At 48.6% G+C, this 15,981-nt stretch overlaps 1 protein-coding gene across 1 annotated transcript in view; it reads right to left on the bottom strand.

Moving 5' to 3' along the window:
• Positions 1-15,981, bottom strand: part of PLCH1 (phospholipase C eta 1) — a 56,492-nt gene that overhangs the window by 24,998 nt on the left and 15,513 nt on the right. The window contains exons 2-11 of the mRNA XM_066556330.1: positions 11,271-11,417; positions 10,677-10,920; positions 9,318-9,447; positions 7,623-7,793; positions 5,684-5,777; positions 4,261-4,464; positions 3,582-3,702; positions 2,526-2,697; positions 933-1,040; positions 208-369 (exon numbers count right to left, since the gene is read on the bottom strand). Coding sequence (XP_066412427.1) covers positions 208-369; positions 933-1,040; positions 2,526-2,697; positions 3,582-3,702; positions 4,261-4,464; positions 5,684-5,777; positions 7,623-7,793; positions 9,318-9,447; positions 10,677-10,920; positions 11,271-11,417 — 1,553 coding nt within the window. The remainder of the gene's footprint in view (positions 1-207; positions 370-932; positions 1,041-2,525; positions 2,698-3,581; positions 3,703-4,260; positions 4,465-5,683; positions 5,778-7,622; positions 7,794-9,317; positions 9,448-10,676; positions 10,921-11,270; positions 11,418-15,981) is intronic.

The raw sequence follows: 15,981 nt of genomic DNA, 5'->3' as shown, positions 1-15,981 counted from the left end.
TAGTCCATCAATTACACAGTAACTCCCAGAAAAGAGCTCAGTGACACTGGTTCCAGAGCAGGCACATATCCACAGAAAATTCACTCTGTGTTTAATGTCCCTGGAGTTTGCATCCAGTTCCTCAGTTCCTGGCTCTCTCATCTGAGACATCTGCAGCACATTGCACTGTGCACTCCTCACAAGGGCTGTGAGGGAGAGCCCACGTACCTGCTTCAGGTTCACACTGAAGCTCTGGTGAGTTGCCTTCAGCAGGGCTCTCACAGTGAAGCTGTCAGGATCCTCTTTGTCCCTGATTTGGGACTCTTTTAGCAGAGACTCCAGTTTTGTCCGTATGAAAGATTCCACCTGGTGCTGAGTTGCACCATTGTTCTGAAAGACACCAGGAAAACCCAGCTCAAGCAGGGATTTGTGTCCATCCCATTGCACACTGAGGGTCACACAGTGCTCCCATTTCCTTCCCACTGCAAGAAAAGACTCCTTGCACAATCCTGCCTGATTCTGCCCTTTCTGCCTGTGGCTTTCACTGCCATTCCCCTTCTGCCTTTCCCCTGAGCCCTCCCAGCTCAGCTCCCAGTCCACAGGTCCCCAGGACCTCGCCATGGGATCTCTGCCTCACAGCTGTCACAAGCCCCCCCTTCTCTTTCAGAAGAGCATGAATTCCCAGCTAATGCACTTACAGACACCCTAAGCATTAGATCCCTGCTCCAAACAGTGAAAAAAGGAAGTGATTTCTTTTAACAGTCATCCAGACTATACAGACTCAAACCAGTCTCTTACATAAGGCACTTAAAGTAAAAATGAATCCTATGAACCTGACACAGGAATTAAAAACTTAGGAAAGAAAAACTGCTAACAACTGTAAGTAGGACATGGAGTGTGCATGTAAGAGATGCAGAGCTGTCACACTCTGGGAACTGACTGTGTGCACGTACAAAGCAGGGCTTTAACTTGCAGTCGTCCTCAATTTCATCAGCACTGTCCTCTTCTGAAACCTCTCCTTCCTCAGCATCTGCTCCAAGGCTGCAGGGCAACTTCTTACCCTAAAATGAGGAAAAAACACCCCCAATAAATGTGGTCAGTGTTAGTTAGTGCACCCAGTCTGCTCCTCTTGCTTAACCATCTGCTCCTAAATAAATCACCTACTAAACTTCTGTGATATTGCTCCTGTGCACAAAAATGTTCTCAGCCTAGCTGCTTCATCAGTGGGAGATAGGAATGAGACCCAGATTTCTGCAGAAATGCAGAGGATTGATTTTTAGGCTGCATTTTGAAATTAATAATGCTGCTGCTAACGAGTGGATCAAATTCACTTCATGCTGGTACCTTTACACAGGCTCGAATCCCTGAGTGCTATTAGATTGACTTTTTATATACACTTACAGGATGAAAATTACGCCATTATTTGAAATTGTTTGGCTAGTGAATCAATACTGCCTTTCAAAGGAAAATGTATAAAAAGAGCAAAAATAATAGCAAAAAGATGAGAAGCTGGCTTACTTCTCAAGAAGGTACTGATTCCTAAATCTGATTTTATCTTTTCCAACAGAGCCGCTTGAATTGAGCAGGGGATGGGAGACAGGTTTTGTGCAGGGATCCTGTGATGCTCGAGATAGAATTTCTCATTCTGAAAGCAGCTCAGCTCCACAGCAGTCTGCACCCACAGGGCTCCAGCAGTGAGAGCTGGAGGATCACACTGCAATGACAGCCTCAGACGTGCTGAAAAGGCAGCTCAGAAGTTCAGGTAAGAGCCCAGAGCACCCAGCCTCTGCTGCCTTCAGTGCAGTGCCATGGGATTTCTGCAGGAGTGATGCTCCACATGACTTCCTGTGGCTCCCTCAAACACCAAACTGTGTTTGCACAGTTCATTAACCAGCAGCCACCCCAGAAAACTGATGCAGTGAAATGCAGAATCACAGCTGAGCACTCAAAGGGCTCCTAATTTAGGGTCAGCTCTGTACTGTGCACTGCAGCATGTTCAAACTAACATCAGACAAACTGAGAATCCCTGCAGCCAGACTGATGCCAAGGACGGGGGGGAAGCCAGAGTATCCTGAGAGTTCACACAGAAGTAATTGCCCCCCTGTGTCCAAGTAAATTAGACAATCTAATGGGGCAGAACTCTATTAATCATCCTCCCAAAGGTCTGCCTTATGCTTCTTCCCTGTTCTATCCATCCTTTGGAATTCCTTTCAGAGCAAATCTCTTTGGAGTGAGAGGCTCACACAATTAATCCTGCACAGAGCTCTGGGGCCTCCTCCAGCTCCTCCTGAGCTGCTCTTCTCCCATAAACACAGCAGATGAACCATGAACAGAGTTCCACCCCATGAACTGCAGCTCCCTGCTGGGTGAGGGGAAGGGCAGGAAAGCTGCACTTTTCTATCACTCCAAAGTACTTTGTCCAAGGAAAGACTGTCAGATAATGTTTAGATGCTAAAGGGATATGAACTGGTCCTCCAAAGAAAACCTACAATAAATATCACAAGCTGACTTTTGTTGCATTCTGAACATGCCCAGTAGCAAGTTACCTTCACTAGGATTTTCCCTTTTAAATCCTGAGGGCTGGGAAGCTGTCTGGGGTCTCCAGTGCTCACAGATGACAAGTCCAGTTTGTCACCAAATATCTCCTTCATGTACTGAGCAATCTTCTTTTGCTGTTGAATACTGCAGTGGTTTTCAATGGACAGGATCACTGGAAACCTGGAAACCAAGCCCCAGACACTCTCAGAGCTGTGTGTGCAGAGACAACACCTGCACTCTTACCACCCACCTGGGAATGGAACAGCTGAGTTCTTCCACAGCTTTGCCCCACTGTTTTCTAAACTCTTGGCAGCCCCAGGGTTCTATAACAAGGAACCCCACACTAACCCCAACCACCTCCTTTAGTTTTGAAAGTACCACCTTGTACTTCTCATCAGTAACACCAAACTTTTGGGCTTGGTTGTCTTCTTTCCCACAAATCCATTGTTGGGTGCTTTTTATTTAAATAAATGAAGTACTTTCCTTTTATTCTTTTTAAGCTACTCAAAATTCTCGACACCCACTCATAATTTGAGACTGCTCTGTGTGTGTGTATATATATATATTTATATAAATATATATAGGTAAAATCTACAGTTTTCATAATAAACTGTTATAAAGCACCGTGGCAAATGAAACAGATTCAGAACACTACCCCACACCTCAGTATTTCCTCAAACTACACATGATAGCTTTTCAATTTTTCTGCTGAAATAAAGTATTTTCAGTAGGTAGAGAACATCACAGTATCGATTTTTCAGGAGTTTCCCTGTGGATGTGAGTGGGAAGTTCTGTTGAAAGATAACCAGCATTGTCAGACTGTCCAAAGCCTTGCTGAGTTCAAGAGCACAAAAAGGTTCAACTTAGGCAGAACTCTCTCCCTCAGCTGATGGGAAGAGCTTGTGCAGCTGAACAATAAACACAACATGGGCAATAAACAGGGGAACAGAATCTACCCTGATGTGCCTGAAGGAATATTTGCACTTCCTGGGCTTGATGGTTGTTTTCAGTGTGGGATTAACTACAGAAAACAGGTATAGCTTCAAATCTGGCTCCACACTTACTCGTTTTTGATGAAGGCATATTTATTGATGGTTTCTGCCACGTCCCGGAAGGGGATTTTGGAAGTGAGGGTGTAGCCATGGTGCACCACTGGCTCCCCATCTGGGCCATCCCAGCAATCCACTGTCAAGAAACCAGAAAAGTCACACATTAAGAGATGTCCCCAATCTCATCCATTCCTGTGCTCCTGCAGTGCTCCTCCCGTGCAGCCCCGTGCAGCCCCATACAGCCCCCATGCAGCCCCCATGCAGCCCCCATACAGCCCCATACAGCCCCATGCAGCCCCTGTGCAGCCCCATACAGCCCCCATGCAGCCCCCATACAGCCCCCATGCAGCCCCTGTGCTGCCAGCCCCCATGCAGCCCCCATACAGCCCTTGTGCTGCCAGCCCCTGTGCAGCCCCATACAGCCCCTGTGCTGCCAGCCCCCATGCAGCCCCCATGCAGCCCCCATGCAGCCCAATACAGCCCCCATGCAGCCCCTGTGCTGCCAGCCCCCGTGCAGCCCCCATACAGCCCTCGTGCTGCCAGCCCCTGTGCAGCCCCGTGCAGCCCCATACAGCCCCCATGCAGCCCTCATGCAGCCCCCATGCAGCCCCATACAGCCCCATACAACCCCATACAACCCCATACAGCCCCCATACAGCCCCAATGCAGCCCCATGCAGCCCCGTGCTGCCCACCTTCGACGCAGCGGCAGCCGGCCTGCAGCACGCGCGCGTACATGTCGGCGCGGGACTGGGAGAGCAGCTGGTCCCCGCTCAGGTAGGTGTTGTGGGACGAGGCGATGAAGTAGTGGCACAGGGGCTGCTGCATGTCCTGGTGCACCTGGCGGTGCAGCGGGTTGGACACCTCGCACGCCGGGCTGCGCATGAAGCTGGTGAAGCCTGCGGGCACAGGGACGCATCAGGGCACGGGGAGAGCGCTCTGAGCCCTCCCAAAGCTGAGCCTCTGACAGTGGCTGCGGATGCCAGGGCACAGCGAGGCCACCCTGGCTCAGACACAAATGCCTTTTCCAGCAGAGCTCCTTGGTGGCACTCCTGTGCTGTGAATGGCAGTGCCCTCAGCACGGATGGGGGCACGCAGGGCAGCAGCTGCCCAAAGCAGGACCGTGCATCAGCAGCCAAGGCACTGACCCATCATCCTCACTTCACAATTCTCTTTTTCCTGCAAGTTTATTCAAGAAGATGGCACTTCATTTATACCCTCTAAATAGAGCAGCACTGTACAGAGAAAGTTTTAAAAATACCTCCTTTAAGAATGAAATGTAAAATATTTGCAAAGGATGGTGCAAACAATACCAGCCCTGAAAGCAGCTCAGAGATAAAAGCAGCTGCAGCAGCAGGTTAAGAGGAGCAGAAATGCTTGCAGAAATATTGTTTAAGTGTCACAGCTTGTTTGTTTTACTTTCCTTTTTTCAGTCTGAGTGCAGCGCCCTGGGTCACATCAGAAGCTTGTTGAAGGGGGGCCATACCCAGGATTTAAATACCATGTGGAGGAAAATTCCTACTTCCCCCCTCCCCAAATCGCCACGTACATTATGCTGCTCCACAGAAGCTTCCTTCTGGGCAAAGGAAAACAACATGGCTTTTAATCTATTTCACCTCAGCTCTGAGGCTGATCTGATACTAAATTGGATTCTGAATAAACATACAATTTACAAGTGCTTTCACAAGCAATGGGAATCAGGTATTAAAGCCCAATGAAAATGCAGCTATCTGTACTTTATTTCACAGAAGCATAAAGAATGGATTGTGCAGGATCCCAGACCCCCAGAGCCAAGGCAGAATGAACACTTTGCTCTCATTACCTCACTGGGAGCAGGCTGTAGATAACCTGCATGGTACAGGACAGTTTTGTAAGAGTGAGCAATAAATCCCCACAGCCTCAGGCATCCAGCCCCACTGCTGAGATGGCTGTGATGGATGGCTGAGAGCTGCTGCCTCGCCACACCTACTCACATCTCCCCCCTGGCTCACAAAACACACCCACACTCCCGACTGCTGATCCAGGGGACAGCAAAAGCCTCACCAAAACACCATCAAAGCATTTCCACTCCACTGCAGCATGGCAACACAAAACTCACTCTGAAAACAAAACTTTTACCTTCAATCCCAAGAACATTTTGCTTCTTGTTTTCTTCTGACACTTCAAACTTCTGTATGATGTCCAGACAATATTCTGGTGTCACATTATTCATCTGCACAAAAACAACAGTGGAGGTACACTCATTTTTAGCATCACCAGCATGTGAAAATCTACTTAACTTGGAGGAGACAAACAGGAGTGAGAAGCAGCCATCAATTAAAACCTATGTCATTTTAGTCTCAAGATTAAAATTAGCTGTTTAGCAGCCTTAATAGTTGTACTGGCCAATACTGCTGAAATGAGAACTATGACATTATATTCTTTAATATAATCTTCTTAGACATGCAAAAAGATTTGGCAGGCTTGGATTTCATTTTCATGCCTTTTCCACTCCTATGATTTCATTACTTCCAAGGGAGTTCACTGTAACACACAGGCTAGGAGAGAAATAATTACATTCTGAAATGAAAAACAGCAGCTTTTCTGAAACAAATAGGAATTTTGTCAACAGCTTCAGCTAGGCCACAGCTGAGGTTCCAACTGATTTGTGGGGCACTTACAAGTATTCACTTATATTTCCTTCAGAACTAAAGGAAAGGAGTAGCTCCCATCTCATCTTTCCTCACTGCCTTGAGTTGTAGAGAACCAAAGGGAGAATGAGGACTGGGTGGATTTCATTTCTCCACTACCAACATCACAGGAAGACAATACTGGCTCTCAAACCTCTGGCACCTTTCTTGTGCCATCATCCTGTTCACTGTTTGTACTGTCCCAGCTAAGCCAACCATACTGAGATGCTGCAGAATTACACAGGATAATAAAAAAACAAGAATTCAGTAGAAAAAATAACTGATTATCCTTGCTCAGGTTGGTGTTTGATTGCAAACGCTGCTCAGAGCAGGCCCTGTTCTGGTACGAGCTGGCTCAAATTCACTTTTCCATTATCCCCCATGGCTCCTTGCTGGCCCAGTGTGGGGTTCTCATGTGCTTCAGGAATGGAAATGTCTAATCTAGTCCAAAGCTGCATCTGCTGGGGAAAAGTCCACACATTTGTGCTTTTTTAATTGTAGCTTGAGAGGTGATGACTTTGGCCATTCTTTTTTTTGTTATACTTTAGAGTACTCCACTAAAAATAATATGGGATGTTCTCCTAAACAGGGAGTTCTCCTAAAAAAGCCAGTTTAGCAAGCTAACAAAAACCCCAACCCGCTTTTGTTCTGTCCTCAGGCTGCAGAGTGTTTCATGTCCTGCCAAATGAGTAGCAGATGGAGCAGAACAGACTGTACACAGATTTCCAAGCACCCAGACAACAGCAAAACCAAGATGCTGTTTGGGTGCTGAGGGCGCTGGGGAGCTGCCTCCTGGCTGGGAGCACAATCAGCTTTTGGGGCAATGCTGGCACTGGGGACATTCAGGGGAATCTCCTGAGCTCCCAGTGCTGGCACTGGGAGGGGGCACAGGGCTGCAAGGTGCCTCCAGCCTGCCCAGCCAAGAGGTTCACCTGCAGGAGCTGCTGCTTTCAGTGTCTGTGGTTTGTGCTGGAGCAGTGCTGAGCAGAGCAGCTCCCCAGACCACGCCGTGCTCTCAGGAGGGCACACAGAGCACTGAGAGCATGCAGAATGCCAGGCCTGACAGCCCCAGGGTTCTGCTGCATCAGCAGGTCCATAATGTCCCTGTGCACCCCAAAGGCAGCTCCCCCACCTCTGCCATGTGTTCCTCTTCCTGCTCCAGGTCCTTGAGCACCCTCTCACACCGCTATCCTGGGCACTTCAAAAATCATGCAAAGCAGCTCAGACTCCTTCTAGAAGCATTTCAAAAAACAATAAAACCTTCAGAACTCTCTTCTGTCACATCTGTGCTTTGCCCTCTGCCCCAAGTTAATATTTTCCATAAAATCCTTTCCCTACAGTCGAATGTAAGTGCATGGCCATAGACATGGGTGCAGATATTGCCCTACCTTCTGTTCCACCCTCAGAAACTGGGCCAGCTCCTCAGCAGTGAGATGATCCTTCTTGTCACTGTAGCTTAGGAGCAGCAGGTACAGATCTCGACGCAAGGACATCATCTTGTAAAACACTGAGAATTCTTCAAAGTTCAGGGTTCCTTGGTTCTCATCTGTGTCTGCCTCCTAAGAGGTAATGACACTCAGGTAAACATGCTCAGCATAGGAGAAATCAGGGAATAAAACAGAGCAGGACTTGTGTACACCAACAGAAAGGTAGTAAATTCTAGTCTGTGAGACTGTTCAGACACAAAATCTAACAGGCTAAAATAACTGCAAAATTATATCATCGTCTCTGGGGTTTCTGGTGAAAATGGTTACTAAACTAAAGCCACAGATTCCCCATTAAACTCTAATTTCCTTCTTTAATTCCATATTTATTTCCCCCAGAAAGTGGCTCACCCTGGGCTTTATTCTGATCTCTTGCCCTCCTGTATGCCCTGCAGTTATCCTGGATTAAAACACAGCAAGAGGCATAACAATATCACCCAAGGCTTCCCCAACAACAGTCTGATGTCTTAAACCATCCAGGACAATGTCAGAGTCTTAAATGCACATTATTTAATCTGCAGCACTCTCAGCCCCAGCAGCACTCTGCAGAGGGGGCAACTCTGCAGCAGCACTGAGACTCCCCACCAAAACATACACCCAGCATCTCCAGGCTGCATTTGCTGCTTCTCCTCAGAGGTAGGAAGAGAAGAAAACAGTACTTAGCACACACTAATACAAGCTTTTTTCCTGTGAACATCTGCCTAAGAGGATTGCTTTGGATTTTCAAAACAAAGAATATATTCTGGAGAGCTGCTGGCAGGCACTGTGTGGGTCCCCATGCAGAGAGGAGCTGCAAACTCCTATCACAGCAAGGCAGCTGGGAGGAAAGGAATTCTCAGCTAAATGGTGTTGAATGGGGTTTTAAATCATTTTAGATCTATTACATACCTTAGATGACATTTATAATCTGTGGGAACTAGTACAACCCAAACTGATCTCTGCAACACCACCCCACCAGTTTCCAGGTCTTTGGGAGTAACTCCAGACTCCAAAGATGTATCTCTAGTGGGGAATTTATGAGGAACAGAAGATTCTTCAACTTTCCCATATTTTACAGCAAACCAGCTTTGAGCTGGTACTGGTTTAGAAAAGTGAAGATGACCTTTTTTGCTCTCCATTATGTCCTTGGTTTATCTTTCCTTTCCTGCAGTAAACACAAGGACTGGTGGGAAATGGGAGCTGTTTTCAGACAACAGAAGTAAAAAATTGATTCTAAATCAATCAAATCTGAATGGCTAAATATGAGGAAGTTGTTAAAGAAAACTTACTTACTTGCATAAAGCCAGTTTCTATTAAATAATTTTCCATAAAGGAAATGAAATAAACATTTCAGTAGCAACAGAGTGACTTCATTGTCCACCAATGCCAGCACTGTACAGTTCAGTTCACAGAGCTGAATCCAACAATGCAGCAGAAAGAGTAACACTGGTAACTTTTCTGTGTGCTTCACGCCATTTAAACAATGTCCTGATGCCTCTTTGTCTACAGAAAGGTAAGACTTTGAGGAAGCCTGTGAGTGCTGTGGTTTTGGTCCCAAGCTGCAGAGCCTGCCCTGGCTGTGCCCAGAACTGGCTGTTGCCTGGTGCTGCAGGCACGCACCTGGAACATCTGGCGGACCTTCCTGCGGGGCAGGCTGACGTTCAGCTTGTGCATCAGCTGGTGGATCTCCTCGATGTTCAGCAGCCCGTCCCCGTTCTTGTCAGCCTCCTCGAAGGTCTGCTTCACCCAGCTGCCAGCGTGTCAAGGACAGGCACACAGGGCTCTCCCCATGGACAGGAGGCAGGGCAGCTCAGGAAAGAACCCTTTTGCCCCTGCCCTTACTACAGCTCAGCCAAGTGCTTAAACCACAACTGGTTTATGGCAATTATTCACAGCTCAGTTCACAGCTCAGCCCCTCTGCACTCCTATTTCTGGTGCTGGTTCCTCCTCTGAGAATGTGCTCCAAAGGTTTCAAATATTGCTGGGCTTACTCTGGGATCTTCTTCCACCCGTCCCTTCATTCTACCTGAGCTTCACCTCCCAACAGCACCTTTCACCCCCTCCTTGCACAAATATCCCTCAGCACCTCCTGCTAAGTTCTTGCAGTAGCTGGGAGTGGGACAGGGCCATTCTGTGTGCAGGCTCCCAGCTGCCACACTGGATAAAACGGGACTTGCAGTGATGTTTCACCAGGAGAGAAGATACAGCAGACAGGAGCAGCTCAGAAAAGCCATGGTTAAATATAGCAAGCTGAGGACAGGTGCAACAGAGCATGCAATACAACCCCAATGGACCTGTGCCTGCTATGAATCAGAATCAAACACGGGAGATATAAATTAAAAATACCTGAAATATGTATATTCTCCAGGAGTACCACTGGAGAGTTCCATGAGGCAGAAGAACAGATAGGTTACAATTTTAATTAAGATGGCCTTGGGGTTTGGTTTTTGGGGGAAGAGTGTTCTTTGTGTATAACATTTTAGTCATCACTGTTGTGAAAAAAACTATTGGAAAAAAAAAGGCACATGAAGAAAATATTCAGAGAACATGAGGTTCTCTTTGGCTACTGGGCTACAACAAACATTTAAGGAGCTTTAAAGAATTTGTGCTCCTGACAAACGATGGAAGCTGGAAAGGACACAGGCATCTGACTTACACAAGAGCAACAGAGATGGCCAGGAGTTACTGAGATATTGAGATAACTAGAAATAACTGGTTCTCCCCTTCAAAAAGGAATTCATTAACAAAATGCAAGCCTATCCCCTGACTCCCATGCAGTTTGATCCAGTCCCCAAGGCACAGCCCATGCTTTATCACACACAGAAGTGTCCGTGTCAAACCTATTGCTCAGGTTTCCATCGCAATCAGTGGAAGGGTTTTGGTCACTTAATAGGAGGAGAAAGGACAGGCTGTGCTGAGGTGCCTGGAAACCAAGGCAGGAATATGAGCCAGGAGGAGGCCTGGCCCCCCAAAGGATACTGGTCGTGCGTCCTCTGGCGCTTGGCCAGCGAGTCCTCGTCGCTGATCCCGGCCAGGAGGTACTTGAGCCCCGTGATCCAGGTGCGAGCCTCCTCGGGGTTGGACGTGATCAGGTCCAGGCTCTCCAGGTGGTTGCCGTGGTAAATGGTGAAGCAGCAGCTGGGGTCGAAGCTGCCCTCGGCGTGGCGGTGGAAGATCTCCGACTGCCGGCCCTCGCTGACTTTGTAAATGGAGTCGATGACAACTGGGGGGAAAGGGAAGCCACAGGCCACGCTGGGACAGCCAGCCAGCCTCTTCCTGCTTCTCCCAGTTCTGAGTTATTCAGGCTCAGAGGCATTAAACTTTATTAATGTTACATCTTCACATCCCAAAGCCCTGTTGGACTGAATGTTTCCCTGCCATGGCTGTGCCACGTGCCGGCTGCCCCAGAGGCTCTGAGCACTGCCTGGAACATCACAGGGCTGAGGCTACAGAAAGGGAGTGCAGGGGCGAGACCAAGCATCTCCCATCAGCCCACGAGTCCCTGTGTGGCTCTGTAAGTCACACTCTAACACTGAACTGCCCCCAAAATTAGAAGAAACATGAGGAGGTTACTTTTTGCCTTTTCGCTCTTCCGGGAGGGCCTCCATCGGATGCAGGTCCTGTGCTCGTCCAGGTAGAAGAGACGGACCAGCCCCTTGGTTCCACTCTTCAGCTTCACCATCTGCGTCCCAGACTGCATCACACTCATGCATCTTTCAACTGTGTGAGGCAGAGCAGAACAAATTCAGCTGAACGGCCACCTCACCCCCTAATGCCATGGCTAACGGGCTGCCCAGCATCTGCCAGGCACGCCCCAGCTCTGACCTGAACCTCCAGTGACAGAAAGTGGGCAGTGCTGGGAGACTATTCTTTCTTCACTGCCACCTTCTGCACACAGGAAAATGGAACAGCTCATCTGTCTGAACACCCTCACAACAAAGGAGGCAAAGAAAACTTTCATCTATGTTGAAGGAAAACATTTTATAGTTGTTTCATGCTCATCTTATTTACATTTTTTCTATTACTGCACACAGTGCTGTAATTTAAACCCCGGCACTCCGTGTACTTGGACTGGTGAGATGCTCATTCAAACCCCGCAGTCCTTTGGGCTCAGTAGCCCTGGAGTTTGTCCCTCATGCTGTGACACTGGCAGAGCTGCTCACAGAATGACACAGACACATTCACACCTTCTCCATGCTGCCACCGACCTTCCAACTCACACTGGGATGATTTCCTTTTATCCACCCGTCCCCTCCGAATGATAAGGCTTTATTCCTCCTCTGTGTTTTGACTAAAATAAACCCATTTCTTCCATTTCACCTCCCATCCTCCCTCCTGCAGCCTTCCAAACACAAGGATCAAGATAAGATTTCCTCTTGATCTCAGTATATATTCATGCTCTTAAATTACCTTCTGGTTTTATCCATTCACAGCCTCTCCTCACTTGGTATCACTCCAAATTCATCTCCCTGGGTGATTTGTTTACACTCTGGCTGGCTCCCAAATAAACTCTCTGGGTCTGTCTTTATTTCTTATCACCCATCCTCTCTCCAGCACTTCTCTCTCCAGTGCTCCTCAGTGTCACAGCAAAGACTAACCCACACTCCCACTCCTCTGCCAGAGCTGGGATTTATTTATTTATTCTCCCAACAGCTCTGACACGCTCACAGGCAGTCAGAGCAGCATCTAAACATTGAGGAAACCAGGGCTGAACAGCCCTGGGCAGTGCAATGACCTCCCCTGGCTCCCTCACTCACCAGGAGCTGGCAAAGCAAACCCCACATGGAATAAACCCCATCAGGAGTCTTTTTCCTGAGTTCTCTTTTTGGAGGAAGGAGGGGACTGAGGCTGAGCTGAACAGAACCAAATTCTTCTGAAAGCCTCACGTGAGTGCAATAAATGTGTCCTTCATTATGTCCATAAATAATGGCACCCCCTGGACCAGCACACACTGAATTAAGGTGAGTTTGGAAGGGCTTTAAATAAACCAGAAATGTGACATAAATCAAGAAGGAGATGTTAGACCACATCCACATGTTGGCTGGGGCAGCATTAACTTGGATCTATCTGAAGATGCACAAAGTACCAGGAAGACAAACATTTACACCACAAGGGATGGAAAACTCCAAACCTGAGAGAAGAAAGATGAACTGAAGCAAAAGTAGTCTCTAAAAGTCCCTATGTACATCCACACAGGAATGCCTTTTCTTGGCAGAGCCAGCCTTTCTCTGTGGAACTGAGTCTAGATCAGGTTTGCCTTGGACTCCTACCAAGACAAACAGGACTTGTCCCAGCACAGCAATGAGGGAAGTCACCCCTGTGAGTGTGAGTACACAAATGTGCCCTGCTCCATCAGCCTGGCACCTTTGATTTCACTAACAGAGAGATCACTCCAGCAGGCCTTTAGCTCAGTAAGAGGCTTAGCAAGGAGCTACTCCACACAGAAAATCTGCTTCTTTGCACCTAAGGCTAGCAGTGACTAGTGAAAGTCTTACAAAAAGATCTAATTCTCACATAAGTCTCTCTATTAGCACCAGCTCAGTTTCAGAGAAAAAATCCCAGCCCGGTTTCACTGAGATGCCATTGAGGACAGCCAGCAAAAGGCAGAAGGGAGAAGATCACATTTATTCAATACAAGAAAAGCAGAGAATGGGCCACAGTCAGGTAACTGCAGCCAACAAAACTGTGGGGGAAAACAAAAACTATAAAAGGCAATCCAGTTCCTTCTTCACCGTTTCAATTGCTTCAACATTTCTACATCACATTTGGAATTGTTATGGGTGCAGTCACATTCATGCTTCAGGCACACTTCAGTCACAGGGAATAGATTTTAAAACACTTTCCTTTACAAAGTGGAAGAAACCCAGTTCCTACCCAATATCTCAACAGCCTCCACTCCCAAACCCCACCTGCAGCAGGTCCAGTGCCCCAGGGAGCACCATCTTTGCTGCTTGCAATTTCCGAATTCCAAGGAAGTACCATGAGAATGCAAACATTTAAAGAATAGTAAACATTAAAAAAAAAAAATGTAAGAGAGTTCACGGCATCATTCCTGCTGTGTAGGTGTTAATAACAAAGGCTCCACCTTCGAAAGGGACTGGGGTAATGGAAATGCCACAGCAATCACGAGCCCACTGGATCTCAGCTCTGCAAACCATTTACAAAACACCCCATCCTCCCCTTCAGGCTATTTATAAAATATAAGCACGCAAATAAAAAAGGTCTTTTTCAAATCTATTCTCAGTATGCTAATGCCGGTCCCTTGCCAGACGCCACACATTAGCATCTGAATCAGGGAAGGTATTGAGCGGTGCAGGGCAGAATAAAGCTCCAGAAGAGCAGTTCAGGAAGGATTTCACTAAGGAATAGGGAAGCTGGTTCCAGAAAAACATCTAATCCTGTAGATAAACCAGGAATACAGAGTAAATGAAGCAGCTCCTCAATGCAGACATAGATTAAAATTTGGGGAAGCAAGACATGATTCCCATTAAAAGATATTATTCTAACACAAGGACTAGCTGTGCATTTTTTGCTCAAAGTCTGAAAATGAATTAAATTAAACTAGAACACAATGTAGTTTATGTTACAAGATCAAAGAAAATTAATCTGGAAGTTTAAATAAAAAATTATGCTTATGCAGTGTGTAAGGAAGGTATCCCTGCCCATGGCAGAAAGCTGGAACTGGGTGAACCAGTGAACCATTCCATGATTCTATGATAGTTGAAGCTTTAATTTAAAATTAAAAACCCCTGAAAACTACATTCACTTCTGTTTGCAGAGTTATGCAAACTTGACAGTCTAAAATCATCCCAACAGACATCCTGGAGTTTAACGGGATTTAATAATGAAAGACCAGTCTACTTTTCTTCCTCCCAAAATAACCTTTAAAGCAACACAGACCTGAATTCAAATAGCCCTTTTTAATCTAGTGCAGCCAAGAGAATCACTCCTAACACAAACCTCTCCCTACGGGAGGAGCTGCTTCTGTACCCGAGGGTAAACCAGGCACAAACCCACCTGTGCCAGCTCGACCCTCTCTGGGCTGGCCACGCTGCCCAGCACGTGGCAGGCCTCTGAGGCCAGGAGCAGAGCCCGGTTTGGCCCTGAGAGCCGGGTGCCAGGCAGCTCTGGGGGTGCCCCTGCCCACGCTGCTCTCGCTGCCCACTGAGCTGGCACTGCTGGGCAGCTGCGGCCACTCCATGGCACTAATCTCCAAACCAGCCCGTGCCACCCTCCGTCCCTGCGCCACCCTCCATCCCCTTGTGCCACCCTCCATCCTTGTGCCATCCTCCATCCCCTCGTGCCACCCTCCATCCCCTTGTGCCACCCTCCATCCCTGGGCCACCCTCCATCCCTGGGCCACCCTCCGTCCCCTCGTGCTACCCTCCATCCTTGTGCCACCCTCCATCCCCTTGTGCCACCCTCCATCCCCGTGCCACCCTCCATCCTTGTGCCACCCTCCATCCCCTCGTGCCACCCTCCATCCCCGTGCCACCCTCCATCCCCTTGTGCCACCCTCCATCCCCTCGTGCCACCCTCCATCCTTGTGCCACCCTCCATCCCCTTGTGCCACCCTCCATCCCCGTGCCACCCTCCATCCTTGTGCCACCCTGCATCCCCTTGTGCCACCCTCCATCCCCTTGTGCCACCCTCCATCCTTGTGCCACCCTCCATCCCCTCGTGCCACCCTCCATCCCCGTGCCACCCTCCATCCTTGTGCCACCCTCCATCCCCTTGTGCCACCCTCCATCCCCGTGCCACCCTCCGTCCCCGTGCCACCCTCCATCCCTGGGCCACCCTCCATCCCCGTGCCACCCTCCATCCTTGTGCCATCCTCCATCCTTGTGCCATCCTCCATCCCCTCGTGCCACCCTCTGTCCCTATGCCACCCTGAATCCCTGTGCCACCCTCCATCCCCTTGTGCCACCCTCCATCCTTGTGCCACCCTCCATCCCCTTGTGCCACCCTCCGTCTCCCTGTGCCACCCTCCATCCCCTCGTGCCACCCTCCATCCCCCGTGCCACCCTCCATCCCCTCGTGCCACCCTCCGTCTCCCTGTGCCACCCTGCATCCCCTCGTGCCACCCTCTGTCCCCGTGCCCCTAATCCCTCCCCGTGCCCTCAGGTTATCCTCTGACACCCAGGGATGGCTCAGCACCAGCCCCCAGGATCCCCACAAGCCCCCATGGCTCGGAGCCACGGCTGTTCCCTGCATCCTGGGAGCTGGGAATTCTCTGCTTTAAAGTTCATTTAATCCCAGCAGTCACACTGGTGAGTGCACTTCT

The sequence above is a fragment of the Molothrus aeneus genome, chromosome 10 (assembly GCF_037042795.1).
Source record: "Molothrus aeneus isolate 106 chromosome 10, BPBGC_Maene_1.0, whole genome shotgun sequence".
NCBI lineage: Eukaryota > Metazoa > Chordata > Aves > Passeriformes > Icteridae > Molothrus > Molothrus aeneus.
The sequence above is the reverse complement of the archived record's forward strand: the minus strand, read 5'-3'. Positions and strand labels throughout refer to the sequence as shown.